This window comes from Polyodon spathula, chromosome 28, assembly GCF_017654505.1.
Source record: "Polyodon spathula isolate WHYD16114869_AA chromosome 28, ASM1765450v1, whole genome shotgun sequence".
In the NCBI taxonomy this organism is placed as follows: domain Eukaryota; kingdom Metazoa; phylum Chordata; class Actinopteri; order Acipenseriformes; family Polyodontidae; genus Polyodon; species Polyodon spathula.
The window spans coordinates 792,227-814,726 of record NC_054561.1 but is presented as its reverse complement, the minus strand read 5'-3'; the positions used below and the strand labels follow the sequence as shown (position 1 = coordinate 814,726).

The 22,500-nt window shown below is 51.5% G+C and overlaps 1 protein-coding gene and 1 long non-coding RNA gene across 3 annotated transcripts in view; both read left to right on the top strand.

The window, feature by feature from the left end:
* Positions 1–1,228, top strand: part of LOC121301726 — a 1,415-nt gene extending 187 nt beyond the window's left edge. Inside the window, exons 2-3 of the long non-coding RNA XR_005947647.1 lie at positions 642–666; positions 1,108–1,228. This is a non-coding gene — a long non-coding RNA (uncharacterized LOC121301726). The remainder of the gene's footprint in view (positions 1–641; positions 667–1,107) is intronic.
* Positions 1,229–2,258: 1,030 nt separating this feature from the next.
* Positions 2,259–19,240, top strand: LOC121301725 (rho GTPase-activating protein 23-like). Of its 2 annotated transcripts, none has more exons than XM_041231315.1 (19): positions 2,259–2,354; positions 3,277–4,480; positions 8,881–9,060; positions 9,812–9,923; positions 10,010–10,049; positions 10,251–10,388; positions 11,220–11,519; positions 11,727–11,788; positions 12,106–12,215; positions 14,246–14,364; positions 14,473–14,628; positions 14,867–14,945; positions 15,160–15,233; positions 15,702–15,791; positions 15,971–16,096; positions 16,250–16,291; positions 16,447–16,540; positions 17,747–17,775; positions 18,093–19,240. In XM_041231315.1, exons 1-19 carry the CDS (start codon positions 2,325–2,327, stop codon positions 19,137–19,139), a joined length of 4,032 nt encoding a protein of 1,343 aa, XP_041087249.1. In that variant the 5' UTR covers positions 2,259–2,324; the 3' UTR covers positions 19,140–19,240. The 2 variants fall into 2 exon arrangements, with proteins under 2 accessions (XP_041087249.1, XP_041087248.1); XM_041231314.1 differs by having other exon boundaries at positions 11,724–11,788.
* Positions 19,241–22,500: the final 3,260 nt, after the last annotated feature.

The following is a 22,500-nucleotide window of genomic DNA, read 5'->3' as shown; positions in this document are numbered from 1 at the left end:
TGCACAAGAACTCCCAGGGATTCACAGACGGCATAATAATTGTGCACAGCAACCCCGCGGTAGAATAAACTGCCATGAGATATCCATTAGAATACTGATCCATAATAATAATAATAATAATAATAAATAATAATAATAATAATAATAATAATAATGATTCTGCATGATGATGATGATGATTATTTATTTATTTGGCAGACCCTATTCAAGGCGACTCACACAGGTGTTACAGGGCAGCATAGGGTTACAATACAAGCTTCATATTGAAATACAGTATTATTTACAGTAAGTAAGAGGAGAAAATCAGGTGGAATAATATAATCGGGCACCCGAAAGTAAAATTATAAATATAAATATAAATATAAATATAAATATAAATATAAATATAAATATATTACACACGTTAGGACTTGACAATTCACAAGTCAGGGACGGGATTTCGATTGCTTTGGTTTTTTCTCAGGACCTCCTTGCTCTTTGCTCTCCTGCACACTTTGTCTGCAGTGACACCTGCTGGTAGAGGTGGGAAGGTGCAGCTGCAGGGACTGATTTAACACCAGTCTAAAAATAAAAATAAAAAATTCTGTGAAATATACATGCTGTTTCTAGGCTGCAAACAAGATCTGCTTTTTGTGTTTCAGGATGAAGAGAACGCGAACGGAAAGGGTGAGTGTTTTATTCTTGTTCGTGTGGTTTACTAAGCCCAGAGCAGCACTGAGCTGGGACTTTCAGGGTAAATCACTGACGGGCCATTTCTTTAAAGTGGTGAAACAGCAACCCCTAGTGGGCTCCAAGGACAAGACAGCCAGCCCTTAATACAGTGGCATGAAGATGGAATAGTTTCTGACTCAGTTATTTTACTGTTATTTTTTTGTTTTCAACAGTAGCTACTACTAACCTTTTGCATTTTACTTTCAGATTATTCTTATTCTTATTATTAATTAATCAATTAATCTATTTATTTATTTATTTAATGAAGCTCTTATACAGACAGTTGTGTCCCCCCTCCCAGCTGGAGAGCTCAAAAGCTACAGAACAGCCCAGGCTTCACTTCCAGTCAGTGACAGCGTCTCTCTCTCTCCCCCCCCACCCCCACTGGGTGCACAGGATACCAGAAGGGTCAGCTCAAGCCAATGGACACAATCTTTGTGAAAAACGTGCGAGAGGCAGGCCCCGCCCACATGGCAGGACTGTGCGAGGGTACGAGAGAGGAGGGGGAGGGAGGGAGGCAGTGTGGCTCTAGTGGTTAGATTCTCTCTCTCAGTGGAGGGTTGCTATTCTCTCTCAGTGTGTGTGATTCTCTCTCAGTGGAGGGTTGCTATTCTCTCTGTGTGTGTGATTCTCTCTCAGTGGAGGGTTGCTATTCTCTCTCAGTGTGTGTGATTCTCTTCCTCAGTGGAGGGTTGCTATTCTCTCTCAGTGTGTGTGATTCTCTCTCAGTGGAGGGTTGCTATTCTCTCTCAGTGTGTGTGATTCTCTCTCAGTGTGTGTGATTCTCTCTCAGTGGAGGGTTGCTATTCTCTCTCAGTGTGTGTGTTTCTCTCTCTCAGTGGAGGGTCGGTATTCTCTCTGTGTGTGTGATTCTCTCTCAGTGGAGGGTTGCTATTCTCTCTCAGTGTGTGTGATTCTCTCTCTTAGTGTGTGTGATTCTCTCTCTTGGTGTGTGTGCTTGCTCTCTCAGTGTGTGTGATTCTCTCTCAGTGTGTGTGATTCTCTCTCTCAGTGGAGGGTCGGTATTCTCTCTGTGTGTGTGATTCTCAGTGGAGGGTTGCTATTCTCTCAGTGTGTGTGATTCTCTCTCTTGTGTGTGTGCTTGCTCTCTCAGTGTGTGTGATTCTCAGTGGAGGGTTGCTATTCTCTCTCAGTGTGTGTGATTCTCTCTCTTGGTGTGTGTGCTTGCTCTCTCAGTGTGTGTGATTCTCTCTCAGTGGAGGGTTGCTATTCTCTCTCTGTGTGTGAGTGTGTGTGATTTCTCTCTCTTGTGTGTGTGGTTGCTATTCTCAGTGTGTGTGATTCTCTCTCAGTGGAGGGTTGCTATTCTCTCTCGGTGTGTATGATTCTCTCTCTCTCAGTGGAGGGTGTGTTTAATCTCTCTCAGTGTGTCTCGGGTATTTCCTGTTGTGACTTGCGGAGGTGAACTCGGTTCACCCAGAGCGACACATTCCTTCCTATTACAGCACAACACACTAGGCTACAATAGAGCACATTATTCTCCATTACAGTACAGTACAGTACGGTACAAACAGGCGAGTGTCTCTGCACACCCAGTACTGTAACTCTGCCTCTTTTGCCTCTGCAGTGACAGTGTCCTGAAGCTCTCCATCATGCCCAAAGATGAAGATGTTTTACAGCTGGTAAGTGTGAGCATGACTCTCAAGATCTCTCTCCCCCTCCTCTCCGTTCTCCCACCTCTGACACTGTAACGTGTGTGTGTGTGTATGTATTTATATATCTATATCTATATATATACATATATATATCTATATATATATACACACACACACACGCACTCACACACACACACACACACACGCACACACACACACACACACATTCACACTCCGCCACTCCCCATGGCCTCCTCTCTCTCTCTCTCTGTAAGGCAGCATTCTTGTGGTTCTCTGCCCCTCCCTCTCACTCCTTCCATGCTGATAAGAGGCAGCTCTGTGTCTGTCTGCTTTGATGCTGCTGGGGTGCGTGCTGATGGGCTGACATCACTCCAAATAAAACCGCCACATACCAGCGAGCGAGCGTGAGAGAGCGCTGGAGACAGAGAGAGGAAGGCGTGTCTGGCGCTGGGGTCTCACTGCACAAGCAGGGGTAGATCAGGTCAGTGGACTGAGCCGCACTGCAGTTTGAAGTGAGTTTCTGAGAGGGATCCGCGGGATCCTGTCTCCCTGTCTCGGGCCTGTCTTTCTGGGCTTGCTGTTGAACTGGAGCTGCTGTGAAATCTGGCTTGCTTTCTTTTGTGTTGTTTTTTTCCCTCATCCTTTTCAATGTTTCGGATTACAGGGAAGCAGACGTTTTGAAAAGATGTTGAAAGGATTGGGAATGTCAGTGGTGTTTTTATATAATAATAACCAGAGAGCGGGGGTCTGTTCTTGAAGAAGTTGTGAGATTTAGATTTAGCACTGAGAGTGTGAGAGAGTGAATGTAGACTGTCCTTCTCTTCCAGCTCTTCCCCTTCAGGACAAACTGAATCCGAATTGTTGCTCTACAAGTTTGTCTTGATCTCAGTCCCATTCTCCCTCCTCACCCCCTCTCTCCTCTCTCTAGGCGTACTCACAGGATGTTCACCTGAGAGGGAAAGACTCGGTCCAGGGAGGAGTCCGGAACCTGTCCGAGCCGCCTCCGCTCTGCTATCCACACAAAACCTACCCAGGGATTCAACCCCAGAACCAGCAGCACCTGGGCAACTGGCCCTCGCCCCCCCTGGATAACCGCTGTGGAGGGGAGCCGTGGGAGTTGGGTCACTCCAGCCCGGCCCACAGAACCAAGGAGATCCAGTACGGGATGACCTGCCGGGGCAGGGGGGGCAGGTCCGTCTTCTCCTCCTACACGACCAGCCCTCCGCCCCCCCAGCACCAGAACCAGAACCACAGCCAGGGCAGCGAGGCACGCCTCCCCTCCCTGCAGCCTCGGCCCGCTCGCAGGCAGGCCCAGCTCTGTCAGCAAGCTCTGTCAGCCTGGCTCAGCAGCCAGCAGGGGCCCCACAGAGCCATGCCTCCCCGACAACGCAGCTTCTCTCAGGACAGACTCGGGGACCTCCCTCCCCTCAGCCACTTCCGGGGGCCCCGCACCACCTCTCAGGACTTCCTCCTGCACCAACAGCACTGGGGCCACCTCTCCGGGTCCCCAGGTGTGACGGGGGCCTTCTGCTGGAGCGGCGCAGGCAGGGAGCGCCTGAAGAATCAGCTGGCCGGCAGGCGGGAGCTCCTATGCCGCTCGCTGGAGACCCTGGACAGAGCAGTGCTGTCCCCTCTGCTCCAGCGCCCAGCCTGGCTGCAGCAGCAGGGCCAGCACGGCAGGTTCGGCATAGGAACGAGCGCCCCCACTAACAGGGAGAGAGCCCCCCAGCCCCAGCTGCGCAGCAGGGAGAGGGGGAGGGGGACACGCAGGCTGCCCCCTCAGCAGCGCTTCAAGGACACCTTGGTGGGGTACCACAAAACTGACCTGCCCCTCAGCACGCACTGCTTTAGGGACCCCTCCTGCACGGGGACCATCCCCAAAGCCAGCCCCTTTCCCCTTCTCCTGGCACAGGACGGGGTGCGGATACCGGCCAATCACGAGCGAGGAAGACGGGGCGTGTCTCAGATTCAGCGGCAGGTGGTTTTGAAGCAGGTGGCCCCCATGGGCTGGCGCACCTCTCACTACGTTCTGCCCTCAGACCCCCCCATGCAGGCAAGGGCTACCGAGGGGGACACAGGGCTCCGCAGCGCCAACAGAGACGATGACTCGCTGGCATCCATCCCCTTCATAGGTCAGTCCACAGCGCTTCTTTTAAATTGTTTTACATTTAACACACAAGGAGGAAAACCTTGAAATTCAGCCAGCTTGTTTTCATTATTATTATTATTATTATTATTATTATTATTATTATTATTATTATTATTATTAATGTCACTAACAGTGTGCAGCTACTGCAGGGATAGAAATAAGAGGATAGAAATAAGACTTATGTTGCATAGCAATTTGATCCATTCCTGGTTTTACTAGGTGTTTAATAATACACACCTGTTGCATAGCATTTTCACCCATTCCAGGTTTTGCTATGAGCTGGATTAGCCACAGTGTGTACAGTTAACAAGCTCAGGTGAGTCTTATTAAACTCTTAATATAAGCAGGAATGGATGAAACTGCTATGCAACGGGAATCTTATTCCCAGCCTGAATCCAATGTCGTGCTCTTTCTCTGTGTCTATGCACATGCGTGTGTGTGGATGTGCCTGCCTGCCTGCGTGTCTGTGTGTGCCTGCCTGCCTGCCTGCCTGTGTGTGTGTGCGTGCTGCCTGCCTGCCTGTGTGTGTGTGCATCTCCCTGCCTCCCTGCCTGTGTGTGTGTGTCTCAATCCCTGCCTGCCTGCCTGTGTGTGTGTGCGTCTCCCTGCCTCCCTGCCTGTGTGTGTGTGCGACTCCCTGCCTCCCTGCCTGTGTGTGTGCGTCTCCCTGCCTCCCTGCCTGTGTGTGTGTGTCTCCCTGCCTCCCTGCCTGTGTGTGTGCGTCTCCCTGCCTCCCTGCCTGTGTGTGTGTGCGTCTCCCTGCCTCCCTGCCTGTGTGTGTGTGCGTCTCCCTGCCTCCCTGCCTGTGTGTGTGTGCGTCTCCCTGCCTCCCTGCCTGTGTGTGTGCGTCTCCCTGTCTCCCTGCCTGTGTGTGTGTGCGTCTCCCTGCCTCCCTGCCTGTGTGTGTGCGTCTCCCTGCCTCCCTGCCTGTGTGTGTGTGCGTCTCCCTGCCTCCCTGCCTGTGTGTGTGTGTCTCCCCCCGCCTCCCTGCCTGTGTGTGTGTGCCCCGGCTTTGCCTCCGAGGAGCCCTCCCTGCCTAACCCCGGCTGTGTGTGTGTGCATCTCCCTGCCTCCCTGCCTGTGTGTGAGGAGCCCCTCCCTGCCTAACCCCGGCTTTCACTGAGGAGCCCCTCCCTGAAATAACCCCGGCTTTCACTCCGTGGAGCCTCTCTGCCTAACCCCGGCTGTGTGTGAGGAGCCCCTCCCTGCCTAACCCCGCCTGTCACTGTGGAGCGTCTCCCTGCCTAACCCCGCCTTTCACTCCGAGGAGCCCCTCCCTGCCTAACCCCGGCTGTCACTCCGAGGAGCCCCTCTCTGCCTAACCCCGGCTTTCACTCCGTGGAGCCCCTCCCTGAAATAACCCTGCCTGTGTCCGAGGAGCCCCTCCCTGAAATAACCCCGGCTGTCACTCCGTGTGCCCCTCCCTGAAATAACCCCGGCTTTCACTCCGAGTGCCCCTCCCTGAAATCCCTGCCTGTGTGTGTGCGTCTCCCTGCCTCCCTGCCTGTGTGTGTGTGGAGCCCCTCTCTGAAATGCCTGTCTGCCTGTGTGTGTGTGCATCTCCCTGCCTGCCTGCCTGTGTGTGCAGGAGGTTGTCTGGAGAGAGCAATACAATGTTGCTTTTCTAGTATTAGAAGCAATGCCTGTGTTTCCAGTGTGTGCCGGGCAGGGTTGGGGGGCAGAGGAGTGGCTAGCTCGTCCTGTTGCAGCTTGCCTTTGCATGTTACTCAGACCTGGGAAACGCCTCGCTCAGACCGGTGAAACTGCTAAAATTATTCCCATCCCTAGAGGAGAAGCAACAGAACCCAGAACCACTCAAAGATTGCAGCCAAGATGAAAAAAAACAATTTAAAACGACTTGCTCTTTACATTTGCTGTGAAATAACCCCGGCTTTCACTCCGAGGAGCCCCTCTCTGAAATAACCCCGGCTTTCACTCCGAGGAGCCGCTCTCTGAAATAACCCCGGCTTTCACTCCGAGGAGCCCCTCTCTGAAATAACCCCGGCTTTCACTCCGAGGAGCCCCTCTCTGAAATAACCCCGGCTTTCACTCCGAGGAGCCCCTCTCTGAAATAACCCCGGCTTTCACTCCGAGGAGCCCCTCTCTGAAATAACCCCGGCTTTCACTCCGAGGAGCCCCTCTCTGAAATAACCCCGGCTTTCACTCCGAGGAGCCCCTCTCTGAAATAACCCCGGCTTTCACTCCGAGGAGCCCCTCCCTGAAATAACCCCGGCTTTCACTCCGAGGAGCCCCTCCCTGAAATAACCCCGGCTTTCACTCCGAGGAGCCCCTCCCTGAAATAACCCCGGCTTTCACTCCGAGGAGCCCCTCCCTGAAATAACCCCGGCTTTCACTCCGAGGAGCCCCTCTCTGAAATAACCCCGGCTTTCACTCCGAGGAGCCCCTCTCTGAAATAACCCCGGCTTTCACTCCGAGGAGCCCCTCTCTGAAATAACCCCGGCTTTCACTCCGAGGAGCCCCTCTCTGAAATAACCCCGGCTTTCACTCCGAGGAGCCCCTCTCTGAAATAACCCCGGCTTTCACTCCGAGGAGCCCCTCTCTGAAATAACCCCGGCTTTCACTCCGAGGAGCCCCTCTCTGAAATAACCCCGGCTTTCACTCCGAGGAGCCCCTCCCTGAAATAACCCCGGCTTTCACTCCGAGGAGCCCCTCTCTGAAATAACCCCGGCTTTCACTCCGAGGAGCCCCTCCCTGAAATAACCCCGGCTTTCACTCCGAGGAGCCCCTCTCTGAAATAACCCCGGCTTTCACTCCGAGGAGCCCCTCTCTGAAATAACCCCGGCTTTCACTCCGAGGAGCCCCTCTCTGAAATAACCCCGGCTTTCACTCCGAGGAGCCCCTCTCTGAAATAACCCCGGCTTTCACTCCGAGGAGCCCCTCTCTGAAATAACCCCGGCTTTCACTCCGAGGAGCCCCTCTCTGAAATAACCCCGGCTTTCACTCCGAGGAGCCCCTCTCTGAAATAACCCCGGCTTTCACTCCGAGGAGCCCCTCTCTGAAATAACCCCGGCTTTCACTCCGAGGAGCCCCTCTCTGAAATAACCCCGGCTTTCACTCCGAGGAGCCCCTCTCTGAAATAACCCCGGCTTTCACTCCGAGGAGCCCCTCTCTGAAATAACCCCGGCTTTCACTCCGAGGAGCCCCTCTCTGAAATAACCCCGGCTTTCACTCCGAGGAGCCCCTCTCTGAAATAACCCCGGCTTTCACTCCGAGGAGCCCCTCTCTGAAATAACCCCGGCTTTCACTCCGAGGAGCCCCTCTCTGAAATAACCCCGGCTTTCACTCCGAGGAGCCCCTCTCTGAAATAACCCCGGCTTTCACTCCGAGGAGCCCCTCTCTGAAATAACCCCGGCTTTCACTCTGAGGGGCTGTATAGCACTAGACCCTGATATTGATGAGATCCAGCCCTCTGAAATGTCTTTATAATATACAGCACTAGACCCTGATATTGATGAGATCCAGCCCTCTGAAATGTCTTTATAATATACAGCACTAGACCCTGATATTGATGAGATCCAGCCCTCTGAAATGTCTTTATAATATACAGCACTAGACCCTGATATTGATGAGATCCAGCCCTCTGAAATGTCTTTATAATATACAGCACTAGACCCTGATATTGATGAGATCCAGCCCTCTGAAATGTCTTTATAATATACAGCACTAGACCCTGATATTGATGAGATCCAGCCCTCTGAAATGTCTTTATAATATACAGCACTAGACCCTGATATTGATGAGACACAGCCAGAGACCCAGAAGTGAAACTGAGTGCTCACAATTTCACTTTCATTGCAAGACCTGGGACTCATGGTAACAGGAGGGATTGCTATCGGCAGAGCAGTCAGGGGTATTTATTTATTTATTCTGCAAGTTGTGGTGGATCTCTTATTGGATTTAGATGTTGTTGTTTTTTTATCAGTTTTCATCGAGGGCTCCAGCAGCTTGTTTTCCTTTGAGACAGGAGGGTTAACTCTTAATGTAAAAGATCATCTGGCAGTTTGGATCAGTCTAGCTTTTTACTGTGGATGATTTAGATGCACCACACACCTTTACTGAAAACAAAGGCTCGCTGGAAAACTGGGACTGGTTCAAAATGTGCTACAGAACAGGAGACTATTTACAGATGGAAATAAGACTCCCATTGCATAGCTGTTTGATCCATTCCTAGTTTTGTGTGTGTGTGTGTGCTATGGTTCTAACGAGGGTGTGTGTGTTCTGTGGTTCTAACGAGGGTGGGTGTGTGTGTATGTGTGTGTGTGTGTTCTGTGGTTCTAAGGAGGGTGTGTGTGTTCTGTGGTTCTAACGAGGGTGGGTGTGTTCTGTGGTTCTAATGAGGGTGTCTCTGTGTTTTTGTCTCAGATGAGAAGACGAGTCCAAGAGCTGACCTGCGAGCCAGACATGTGCCGGCCTCCTCTGTGGTATCAAACACCACGAGCTCCGCCCCCTTGATCTCCACGAGCTCTGCCCCCTTGATCACCACAAGCTCCGCCTCCCCCACCTTCACCTTCCCGCTTACGAGGCTCTTCTCACACGACTGCAGTGAGTCTGCTCCTCCCCCTCCCTCTGCAACTCCCCCTCTACCTTTCCATCCCTGCCTCTTCCTCTCAGTCTCTGCTCATCCCCATCCCTCTGCACCTCCCCCTCTACCTTTCCATCCCTGCCCCTTCCTCTCAGTCTCTGCTCATCCCCATCCCTCTGCTCCTCCCCCACCCTCTGCACCTCCCCCTCTACCTTTCCATCCCTGCCCCTTCCTCTCAGTCTCTGCTCATCCCCATCCCTCTGCACCTCCCCCTCTACCTTTCCATCCCTGCCTCTTCCTCTCAGTCTCTGCTCATCCCCATCCCTCTGCACCTCCCCCTCTACCTTTCCATCCCTGCCCCTTCCTCTCAGTCTCTGCTCATCCCCATCCCTCTGCTCCTCCCCCGCCCTCTGCACCTCCCCCTCTACCTTTCCATCCCTGCCCCTTCCTCTCAGTCTCTGCTCATCCCCATCCCTCTGCACCTCCCCCTCTACCTTTCCATCCCTGCCCCTTCCTCTGTCTCTGCTCATCCCCATCCCTCTGCTCCTCCCCCGCCCTCTGCACCTCCCCCTCTGCCTTTCCATCCCTGCCCCTTCCTCTCAGTCTCTGCTCATCCCCATCCCTCTGCTCCTCCCTCTCCCCCTCTATCTCTCCATCCCTGCCCCTTCCTCTCAGTCTCTCTGCTCATCCCCATCCCTCTGCCCCTCCCTCCCCTCCACGTCTCCATCTCTCCCCTTCTGTTTATATTTTTAAATCCCTTTCTCTCCGCAGGCAGTATCAAGGCCAGCCGCCGCTCCTCCCACCTGCTCATGACCACCATGGAGCGCTCCAAGTCATGTGACGAGGGTCTCGACACCTTCAGGGACGAAGGCCGAATCTTCTCGTGAGTGACCCTCCCTCCTTCCCTCCCTCCGTCCCATCTGTATAATGGTTCTCTTGAATTCTGAATCTGTTTCTCTCTCTCACTAGGAGGCTGCCACAGAGAGTGAAGAACTTTTTCACACACGGGGTGAGTTTGATGCAGCTGCTATTTAATATTTTGCACGATCACATTTTATTCTTAAATTATTCATATAGTCAAACTGCCATTCTGTTGTGTGTTTGTCTATATCTGTCTATCTATTTATCTATCCATCCATCTAGCTATCTCTATATATATCTCTATTTGACCCTGGTATTGACCCCGTGCCCTCTCCCTGCTGTGTTTCAGTCTCTGGACAGCCTGGCCGCTGCGCAGGAAGCATGTACCACGTGCCACTCCACCTCGGAGCTCAGCAACCTGGCCTTCAGCGATGTGCGCAGGGAGGGCTGGCTGCACTACAAGCAGATCCTCACCGAGAAGGGAAAGGTGCTCAACCAACACCTCCCATCTACTGAGAGATACACGATTATAGCATTGCATCATTAGGAGTGTGCGTCCATGTGTTCTGTCTGTGTGGGTGTATCGCAGTGTGTATGCATTTCAGTGTGTGTATTGCAGTGTGTGTCTCCTCTGTGTATTGCTGACCCTGTCCCTCCCTGTCTCTGTTTCAGAAGGCAGCAGCTGGGTGCAGTGTGTGTGTCTCTGTGTATTGCTGACCCTGTCCCTCCCTGTCTCTGTTTCAGAAGGCAGCAGCTGGGCGCAGTGTGTGTGTCTCTGTGTATTGCTGACACTGTCCCTCCCTGTCTCTGTTTCAGAAGGCAGCAGCTGGGTGCAGTGTGTGTGTCTCTGTGTATTGCTGACTGTCCCTCCCTGTCTCTGTTTCAGAAGGCAGCAGCTGGGTGCAGTGTGTGTGTCTCTGTGTATTGCTGACCCTGTCCCTCCCTGTCTCTGTTTCAGAAGGCAGCAGCTGGGCGCAGTGTGTGTGTCTCTGTGTATTGCTGACCCTGTCCCTCCCTGTCTCTGTTTCAGAAGGCAGCAGCTGGGTGCAGTGTGTGTGTCTCTGTGTATTGCTGACACTGTCCCTCCCTGTCTCTGTTTCAGAAGGCAGCAGCTGGGTGCAGTGTGTGTGTCTCTGTGTATTGCTGACCCTGTCCCTCCCTGTCTCTGTTTCAGAAGGCAGCAGCTGGGTGCAGTGTGTGTGTCTCTGTGTATTGCTGACCCTGTCCCTCCCTGTCTCTGTTTCAGAAGGCAGCAGCTGGGTGCAGTGTGTGTGTCTCTGTGTATTGCTGACCCTGTCCCTCCCTGTCTCCGTTTCAGAAGGTGGGCAGCGGGATGCGTTCCTGGAAGCGAGTGTTCTTCGTGCTGCGCTCGCACGCACTCTTCCTCTACAAGGATAAACGGGAAGCCGTGCTCTTCAACCCCGCCCACTCCGAGGATGAGCAGCCAATCAGCATCTGCGGCTGCCTGGTGGACGTGGCGTACAGCGAGACGAAGCGGAAGCACGCCCTAAGGCTCACCACGCAGGACTTCTGCGAGTACCTGCTGCAGGCCGAGGACCGCGACGACATGCTGGGCTGGATCAAGGGCATCCGCGAGAACAGCAGGACCGGCGCGGAGGTGAGGGGAGGCCGTAAATGTCTAATAATTAAATATGTAATTAAACCAAGATTTATTTTTTAAATCTCAAGATTAATCACTTGACAGCCCTAGTGTGTGTGTGTGTGTGTGTGTGTCTACACACACACACACACACACAGTGTATGTCTGTAAATATAAACCAATCGATGGTCCCTCACATTAATGTGAGTGTTTGTTTCCCAGCAGGATTCTGTTTTCTGTGGCCAGGCAATCATTCACAAGAAGCTGAACGACTACAGGAAGCAGAGGTACAGCGCTGCTAACCACACTCCCCTCGATCTCAGGACAAGTTACTGTGGCTAAATTTAACAAAATCAATAAATAAGAAGTATTTATAACCACTCTCTCAGGTTCAACAGTGCTTCAGAAAAGACGATAAACCCACTCTGTAAAATACCTGAAAAATCAACCGTGCTTTAAAACACCTTCTTTACAACTTGATGAACAGGACCCTCCATTACTGGCCAATGAAGTGTCCTATAGAATTTAATATGGGCAATGCTGGGGTGACCCTCCCTCCTCTGTGCTGTTGAGTGCTGGGGTGACCCTCTCTCCTCTGTCCCAGCCCCACAGGCAGTAAGCCCGACTCCTCACCTAAAGGGACCCGAATGAAGCCCCCCTTCCTAACAGCCACGGGGGCGCCCCGCTCCCCCAAACAGGACTCCGGCAACAAGGGTGAGCAGCATTAATACTTAATAATAATAATAATAATACAGAAATATGACATGTTCTCACCAGGACAGGGGTGGCAGTAAGACTCCTGTTGCACAGCAGTTTCACCCCTTCCAGGTTTTACTGCAAGCTTGATTAGCCCCAGTGTATACAGGTAACAAGCTCAGGTGTGTCCTGATTAAAGTCCCAGTAAAACTAGGAATGGATCAAACTGTTATGCAACAGCAGTCTTATTTCCATCCCTGAAGGAGAGTCCGATATTCATCCAATTCGATGGAGGCTCATGTCTCTAATGTAACACTGTCGTGCCCGTCTGTGCCAGCGCCATCATATGAGACCAATCATATAACCCTCTCAGGGCCTCTCACCGGCCCCTCACCGGCCCCTCGCAGCCTCTCACCGGCCCCGCAGCCTCTCACCGGCCCTCACCGGCCCTCTCACACACGGCCTCTCACCGGCCTCACAGCCTCTCACAGCCTCTCACCGGCCTCTCACCAGCCTCTCACAGCCTCTCACCGGCCCCTCACCAGCCCCTCACAGCCTCTCACCGGCCCCTCACCAGCCCCTCACAGCCTCTCACCGGCCTCTCACCGGCCCTCTCACAGCCTCTCACCCTCTCACCTCTCACAGCCTCTCACAGGCCTCTCACAGCCTCTCACAGCCTCTCACAGCCTCTCACCGGCCCCTCACCAGCCCCTCACAGCCTCTCACCGGCCCCTCACCGGCCCCTCTCACAGCCTCTCACCGGCCCTCTCACAGCCTCTCACCGGCCCCTCACCAGCCCCTCACAGCCTCTCACCGGCCCTCTCACCGCCTCTCACAGCCTCTCACAGCCTCTCACAGCCTCTCACAGCCTCTCACGGCCTCTCACAGCCTCTCACAGGCCTCTCACCGGCCTCTCACAGCCTCTCACAGCCTCTCACCGGCCCTCTCACCGGCCTCTCACCGGCCTCTCACCGGCCCTCTCACAGCCTCTCACAGCCTCTCACCGCCTCTCACAGCCTCTCACCGGCCTCTCACAGCCTCTCACAGCCTCTCACAGCCTCTCACAGCCTCTCACAGCCTCTCACAGCCTCTCACAGCCTCTCACAGCCTCTCACAGCCTCTCACAGCCTCTCACAGCCTCTCACAGCCTCTCACAGCCTCTCACAGCCTCTCACAGCCTCTCACAGCCTCTCACAGCCTCTCACAGCCTCTCACAGCCTCTCACAGCCTCTCACCGGTCCCTCACCAGCCCCTCACAACCTCTCACCGGCCTCTCACAGCCTCTCACCGGCCCCTCACCAGCCCCTCACAACCTCTCACCGGCCTCTCACAGCCTCTCACAGCCTCTCACCAGCCTCTCACAGCCTCTCACCGGCCCTCTCACAGCCTCTCACCGCCTCTCACAGCCTCTCACGGCCTCTCACCGCCTCTCACCGGCCTCTCACAGCCTCTCACAGCCTCTCACTGGTCCCTCACCAGCCCCTCACAACCTCTCACCGGCTCTCTCACAGCCTCTCACCGGCCCCTCACCGGCCTCTCACCGGCCCTCTCACAGCATCTCACCGGCCCTCTCACAGCCTCTAACAGCCTCTCACCAGCCTCTCACCGGCCCCTCACCAGCCCCTCACAACCTCTCATCGGCCTCTCACCGACCCTCTGACAGCCTCTCACCGGCCCTCTCACAGCCTCTCACCAGCCCCTCACCATCCCCTCACAGCCTCTCACCGGCCTCTCACTGGCCCTCTCACAGCCTCTCACAGCCTCTCACTGGGCCCTCACCAGCCTCTCACAGCCTCTCACAGCCTCTCACAGCCCCTCACCAGCCCCTCACCAGCCCCTCACCAGCCTCTCACAGTCTCTCACTGGCCCCTCACCATCATATCAGACCAATCATATAGCCCTCTCACAGCCTCTCACAGCCTCTCACCGGCCTCTTACAGCCTCTCACCGGCCCCCTCACCATCATATCAGACCAATCATATAAACCTCTCACAGCCTCTCACCGGCTTCTCACAGCCTCTCACAGCCTCTCCTCTCCCTCCCCCCAGAGGACAGCAGCCCACCTAAGTCTCCCTGGGGGATCAACTTCATGAAGAAGGTGAAGAAGTCAGGGCCCAAAGCGTTCGGGGTGCGGCTGGAGGACTGTCAGCATGGGGTTAATGAGAAGGTGAGGGGTGTGCGTGTGCCCAGTTCGTCCCCCTGATTGTGGAGCTGTGCTGTGGGTCTGGGTCTGGGTCTCAGTGTGTGATTGCTCTGATCTCTGTTCCCTGCCCAGTTCGTCCCCCTGATTGTGGAGCTGTGCTGTGGGCAGGTGGAGGATATGGGTCTGGAGTGCACTGGGATCTACCGTGTCCCCGGGAACAACGCCGTGGTGTCCAGCCTGCAGGAGCAGCTCAACAAGGGCAGCATCGACATCAACCCTGCCGACGAGGTGAGGTGCACAGCATAGCACAACGCAGCACAGACCAGTACAGTACAGCATAGCACAACATAGACCAGCACGGTACAGTACAGCATAACACAACACAGTATAGGCTAGCATAGCAGAGTACAGTACAGTACAACATAGTATAACACAGCACACAAATGCCGCTCCAATTAAAAATCCTTCTAGGCTTGTGAGAGCTTCATTACAGAGACCACTATATAAATATATTCTCCTTGTATAGAAATGGCAGGACCTGAACGTGATCAGCAGTCTGCTCAAGTCTTTCTTCAGGAAGCTTCCAGAGCCCCTCTTCACTGACGGTGAGTTGAACCCGCGCTGCACTCACACCAGTAACGCACACCAGTCCAGTACTGGGAACCAGCTTTATTTCAGCAGTTGCTTTGACATGCCTTGGGGTGTGGCAATGCAGCAGCTAAAGTCCGACAGGCTGTTCCTTTAGTAAGAATGGTTAGGAAAGGCTGGACACTGGCTTGGACCCGGCGAGTTTAGCTCTGATTCTTTTTCTCTCTTCAGACAAGTACAGCGATTTCATCGACGCCAACAGAATGGAGGAAGCGGGAGAGAGACTGAAGACCATGAAGAAACTGGTTTGTACTGGGAATGGGATAGAGAGGATGGGCAGGGTGCCTGGGATTCTGTTCCATTTTTTTTAATAAAGTTTAACCCTTCACCCTGCAAGGCACTCTGTAGCTGGGTTTCAAACACTGTGCCCCATCTGGGTTTACTGATTTGCTGTAATTATGAACAGTAACTGTACAGCTGTCATGGTTTGCACATGCAGAAGCCTAATTATTACATCACAGTAAGTGATTTTAAATTGATACAGAACTGCCACAGAAGACAGACTGAAGAGCTGTAGATATTGTAGGCAGACAGACACATGTTTTTATTTTAAGATGCAGTATCAAGTTAGCTTATCTGGTAACAGCTGACAGGTCAGATTTACCAGACTCGTTAATCGAGGGGGGTGGAGGGGGGGGGGCAAGTCTGTATCACAGCAGTGAGCTGTTAACATTTTCTCCCTCCCTCCCTCTGTCTGTCTGTCTGTCTTTTAGATCCGAGGCCTGCCGGATTATTACTTCCACACGCTCAAGTTCCTGGTAGCTCACCTCAAAACAGTGGCCGACCACTCTGAGAAAAACAAGGTGAGCGAGCAGCAGTTTGCACAGCAGGAACATTCATTTATCACACGTGTGCGTGTGTGGCTGTGTTCCAGTACCCTTGCACATATTACACGTGTGCCCAGTAGTATGTTTCATCTCACTGCCCTAGTGCCAGCGTTTCTAAACTTTCCTCATTCTCTGCTCTCCCTCCCTCTCTCTAGATGGAGCCTCGTAACCTGGCCCTGGTTTTCGGCCCCACGCTGGTCAGGACCTCGGGGGACAACATAACGGACATGGTGAAGCACATGCCAGACCGCTACAAGATTGTGGAGACTCTGATTCAGCACGTGAGTGGAGAACAACTTGTGATTCACTTCACTCGTTTCTGAGGTGCTTCGGGCAAAGTGAAATACCCGAGCCTGCGTGTTTGTTTTTGCGGTGACGTGTCAGAGCCCTTCACTCCAGAGACTGAACTGGTTCTTTCGCTTTTTGTTTTTCAGCACTCCTGGTTCTTCAGTGAGGAGATGGCCAACGATGACAAGGTTAATGAATTCAATAATCACACACAACTGAAAAGCTGCTGGATTATTCCTATCGGGAGTGTTAAAGAACAGCTGGCTGTTTGTGTTGACGCAGTGCACAGATAGACACACACACACACACACTCACTCACTCTGTGTGTTTCTCTCTCTCTCAGGCTCCAGTGGATAAGTCAGGCATGCAGCCGGTACCCAACATTGACCACCTCCTGCCCAACATCGGCAGGACTGGGGGTCTGGGGGAGGCCTCGGGTAAGGGCGTGTTGAACCAGGCGTGGGTAGTTTGGTGTGGGTGCCATGAGGACAATAACACTGCTTTCCTCAAGGTGAAGCAGAGGGCGGGAGGGACGGGCTGCTGTTACTTCAGAGTGAAAAAGAAACCTGAACCAGGAAAGGAGTGGAGGCAGTGAATCAGGAACTGAAGCCAATTTAAGGAATTGTATGAAGCCGAGTTATTGTAACCTGTTCAGGGCTGAATGCTTTGAAAGGCAGCAATGACAAGAAGCTTTGTTTGAACATGACACTTCCTGTTTAGAAGTGAGATTTGCTTCTTTCTAGATGTGGCTGTTTATTCTTTTTTTATAGTTGTTTCTCTACTTTCTCCCTCTATTCTGTATTTAATCTGTCTGCTCTCCTTTTCCTAGCTGAGACAGTGGAGCAGCCATGGTACGATAGGATTTCTCTGTACTGGAGTGTGTGCGTGCGTGTGTCTGTCTGTCTCTCAGTTTGTGTGTGTGTGTGCGTGTGTGAGATATGCAAGTGTTAATCCAGCCCCTCTCCCTCACACTCCCTGATGATTCCGTTCTCATCCCACGGCTTCCTTTCGCTGCTGTGCCTGTGTCATCGCACTTCTTTCCCTTTCTCAGCTCAGAATTAACTGTGGGGCAGTGCTGGAACAGGGGGTGGGAGTGGGAGTGGGAGTGGGAGTACCATTGAGCCTCAGTGTCCTGGCTGGCCTATGACAGCGATTCTCAAACCGAGAATGGGAATAAGACTCCCGTTGCCCAGTGGTTTGATCCATTCCTGGTTTTACTATGAGTTTAATAAGACACACACTGTGGCTAATCAAGCTGGTAGTAAAACCTGGACTGGGTGAAACTGCCTCGCAGCAGGAGTCTTATTACCACCCCTGTGCCATGAACACCACTTATACTGTACATAACCCTTAAACATATTCTAGAAACACATGTAGATTTTTAACAATGAAGAGAAAAATGCATTATTCTTAAATCTAATCTGTGACCCCAAATCTGAGAGCTCCTGCTTTGGGACATGCGGGCCCAGGTTCAAATCAAAGAGAGGGCCGCGATTTCAGTTCTGCTGTTGGTCTCGATGTGACCCCTTAAGGAACACCAGCCAGCTGTCAGACTACGTTCCCCCCCGACCCCACATCCACACCGCAGTCACTAATGTGCCAGCGTGCCCCTCTAACCAGCGCTCTCCTGCTGTCTCCTACAGATTCAACCAACAGTGACTCTAAATCCAAGGTAAGAAACTCCCCATCGTTCATTCCTCTAGTGATAGACTTCAGACGTGTTAGTTTCTGTTATAATTTATAATAAGCGAACATGTCTATGGTGTAAGACTGAAGTACCACACTTGAAGTGTTCACAAGGAAAGTCTGGTAGTGAGCATTCTGGGTGGGCAAGAGGACAGCAAAGTGAAGCTACAATGAGAAATCGCTCTCGTACAATGAGACAAGGTCATCTGAACGTATTACCTTCTTTATATGATGAGACAGGGCCAGCTGTATGTTATACCTTATTCGACTGATGCCTTGTCTCTCTGTCTGTGTGTGTCTCAGGGCTCATGGGGACGGGAGCAGTACTCCAGGGAGAGTCTGGACCAGTCCATCCTGTCGGCCGTGACCCGCAAACGCAAGAAGCATCGCGACGCCAGAGTCTGGGACAGCAGCACGGACGAGGACTCTGAGCACGAGCCAATCAAAACCAGCCACCACGAGGGCCAGGGCCTGGAGGGGGAGGGGGCAGGAGAGAGAGAGGAGAAGGGACAAGAGACGGGAGGAGAGAGGCAGAGAGATGGTCCCGGGGGCAAGGAGGACAGCCCCTCACTTGATGCTCGCTCCATCGTGTCGGGGTACTCCACGCTGTCTATGCTGGGGGGGCACGGGGGAGAGGACGCGGACGACGAGTGCAGCGAGCTGCTGAGCGAGAGTGGGATGGGGCTGCCGGAGACGGACACGGAGAGCGGCTTCGCCTCGCACCCCCAGACCCAGGAGAGGCCCCCTAAACAGGACCGGCAGAGGAGAGACCAGGAGCAGCAGCAGCAGTTCAGCCAGCTCCGCCCACACAGCTTCCTGTACTCACACTGCACACCGCCGGGGAGCCCCCGCTCAGACTCCCCCTCCTCCCTCTCCTCCAGCACGGCTCCCAGGCCGCACAGCCAGCCCTCCTTCAGCTCCTGCAGGCCGATTCAGTGCGACATGCTGTCCTGCAAGCAGCTGCGCGAGGAGGAGGAGGCAGCAGTAAGAGTCGCAGTGTTCTCTGCAGACAGCACCGGCAGCAGCAGCAGCAAGGTCTCTATTCCCAGGGTGGAGTGCAGCAGCCTGGAGAGCCTACGGCAAGGCGGGGAGGCGGGGGTGTCTGCCTTCTTATCCCTGGCCTCAGCAGGGAAGCCCCTCCCCCGACCACACTCCTCCGTTGATGACATGTTCGGCTTGGGCCTGCGCAAGCCCCACTCCCCCGAGACGCGCCGCAAGAAGGCAGCGTGGCGCCGGCACACGGTCGTGGGGAACACCAGGGGCACGTCCGAGACCCAGAGCAGCAGCACACTGTCTAAGCGAGGCAGTGAGGGCCGACCGCGCTCTGGGAGCTATGGCAACCACCCTTAGCCCCCCCAGGACTGCAAACATGCGTAACAAGACAGCTGTCTCCTTATAAATACTGCAAAAACTAATAAAAAAAAAATAAAAAACAACATGCTGCTATAGAATTTGTGTTTTTTTTCTTGGGGTTTTTCGTTTTTGTAGTTGTCTTTCTCATTTGCATTACAGACCGCTGGTCACTGTAGTCAGCACTACCACAAGAATAATACACATCTTTTACAAGCTGGAGATTACAATAAAGTCAAGACAAGAATTCTGAGCAAATTATAAACCAGTGAACCAGGTAAAAAATAAAGAAGAATAAAAGGACAGATCTCATTATTGAAGAAACAGAAGTCAGAACAGCTGGCTAAACCCTTCAAAGCATCAGTAAGAGATGCTACACTAGTACACTAGCATACACTAGTACACTAGCAAGGTCTAAAGCAACCTCTTTCTGTAAGTACACGACTTCATGAAAGCCACTGTGTGCAGTGCTGTACCCTCAGAGACCAGTCCATCTTACTAGACTTGAACTGCACAAGGATACAGGGGGCACTTGCAAAGGAAAAGGCAGGAGAATGGATTTTAAAAGCTTTCCCTTCTGTAGCTGAGACACGTCATACCTGAAGCTTCGCCCCTGAACTTGACCCTTCACACACACACCGAGATGACTAGGAAAGCACGGTGCGTGCAGCAGTACCTTCACTATAAAACACAGTCATTTTAAAACCACACACAAAAAAACAACCTTGGATTTCATCGAAAACGCAAAGTTTTATGAATTAACAATTTTTACCGTCACAAAAAAAAAGGGGTCTTGGAATATATTTCAAATTGAGTGTTCTGATTGGTGGAGGAGGAGGCGTGATTGACTGTAAGCAGCCAATGGGCTTCCATGCAGGAGAAAGACAGCTGGCAGTTTGAGGTGAAAGGTTGTGGTGTTTTTTTTGTTGCTTCTTGGTTCAGAGTAAGTGAAGTGGAGTCTCGCCAGCACAAGCAGCTCTACTTTATTACAGTCACACTAACACAGTGTTTATTTACAACAAAAACTAAACCTCGAAATGCAGAGCTTTCTCACAGATCATCACCCTGGCATCCAGACTGACGTGGGATTACGTTTTTTTACAGATACAGAAATACAGACCACAGTAAAACTCGTGCCTGAGCGACTAACACACAGCAGAAACTAAAAATAAAAAGGGTTCTCTCTACAGTTTGTTTTTCCCCTCAGTTGAATCACGTTATTTTTTAAACACACAGACCCCACTGAGGAGCATTTTGGTCAACTTTCCCCAAGAATGTTTCTATACAGATTGCTGATGCCATGAATTGAACAGCCACACATTCATGTAGATAGACAGCCTTTCAATACAAAACAAAGCAATTGAAAAAAAACACTTGGTTACAGAAAAAAAAAAACAGGTTAAGAGTTTATCAAATTAGATGCATTTGACAAATACAGTACTCGTTTATAGGAAAATCTTTTTAAGAAATGTTTAGGCTTGTTCTTGGTGGAGGGATCTCCTTATTTTTTTTTTTTTGGGGGGGGGGGCATGAAAATGTGCCACAACCCCCCCCCCCCAACCACACTCTGATCTTTCAAATAAAACAAATACATCCTTTACATTGACCCCAGGGTTTACCAAGAAGTCTGTCAAAGTTTACAGCATTGTTAGAACATTGGGTTTTAATCAGTTCTGAGTCAATGCACAGAGGAGAACCTCCCATCACAGGGCTGGCAATGAGACTCCCGTTGCACAGCAGCTTCGCCCATTCCAGGTTTTACAAACAGCTTGACTAGCCACAGTGTACAGGTAGCAAGCTCAGGTTGTCTTATTATTAAACTGGATCACAAGTAAAACCAGATCACACTGCACTTGTTTAGTTCCTTACCTAAGTTGTGAGTTAAGTCCAAGTAATAGTATAACCGTTTGACTTGAGCGCAGAAGTTTACATAGCATATGTAATAGTATTGTCTTTTTGACAATATTTATTTGTTACCCATCGTATTATAAGACTTCAGTTACGGTCTATATATATTTATATATAATTTTTTTTGTTGAGTGAGGTCATTTTCAAGGGACCGACCCCGAGTTAAGGACATCGACACGAGACATCAGGTTTTATGTTACTTATGTTGATTTTACTTATAATAAGTGTTATATATATATATATATATATATATATATATTAATATATATATATATATATATATATAGACAGAGAGAGAGAGAGAGAGAGACTTTATAATGTATGTATATATAAAAATTGATTTTATATTATTTTACAAATTACGAGTGATTTTTACGTTTCTCTCTCTCTCGTCTCTTTATATGCGCTAATATAAAAATTACGCAATTTAAAATTCTGCTAAAATGGTAGATATGGGTTAATTACACAAAAACGATAGAGAAGAGAACTCATTTAAAATGTTACATTCTATAATATTTAACACTACATTAATTGAATAGACAAACATTTCACTAAAGATATATTTTTCTTAAAATTAATTTAAACCTTTAAATCGTTTTCTGTGATTTTTTTGCCATGCCCCTCGAGTATAGAAGTGATCTGGAGTGAGGGGTGTGTTTCCATGCCCCTCGAGTATAGAAGTGAGCTGGGCTGAGGGGTGTGTTTCCATGCCCCTCGAGTATAGAAGTGAGCTGGGCTGAGGGGTGTGTTTCCATGCCCCTCGAGTATAGAAGTGAGCTGGGCTGAGGGGTGTGTTTCCATGCCCCTCGAGTATAGAAGTGAGCTGGGGTGAGGGGTGTGTTTCCATGCCCCTCGAGTATAGAAGTGAGCTGGGCTGAGGGGTGTGTTTCCATGCCCCTCGAGTATAGAAGTGAGCTGGGCTGAGGGGTGTGTTTCCATGCCCCTCGAGTATAGAAGTGATCTGGAGTGAGGGGTGTGTTTCCATGCCCCTCGAGTATAGAAGTGAGCTAGGCTGAGGGGTGTGTTTCCATGCCCCTCGAGTATAGAAGTGAGCTGGGCTGAGGGGTGTGTTTCCATGCCCCTGGAGTATAGAAGTGAGCTGGGCTGAGGGGTGTGTTTCCAAGCCCCTCGAGTATAGAAGTGAGCTGGGCTGAGGGGTGTGTTTCCATGCCCTTCGAGTATAGAAGTGAGCTGGAGTGAGGGGTGTGTTTCCATGCCCCTCGAGTATAGAAGTGAGCTGGAGTGAGGGGTGTGTTTCAATTTATTTTCAGCTATTTTCAGTATTTCATGATGAAATGGACGGCGACTCTCTTATAGTGATAATGGGTGGATGGACGGATGAAACGCATAGCAGGGTTTAACTGAGAACTCCCCGCGAGCACTTTGCTGATTGTAACATATTGTACCGCGTGTCTTAATAACTCTGCATTTTAATATACAGCCTACAGTTCCG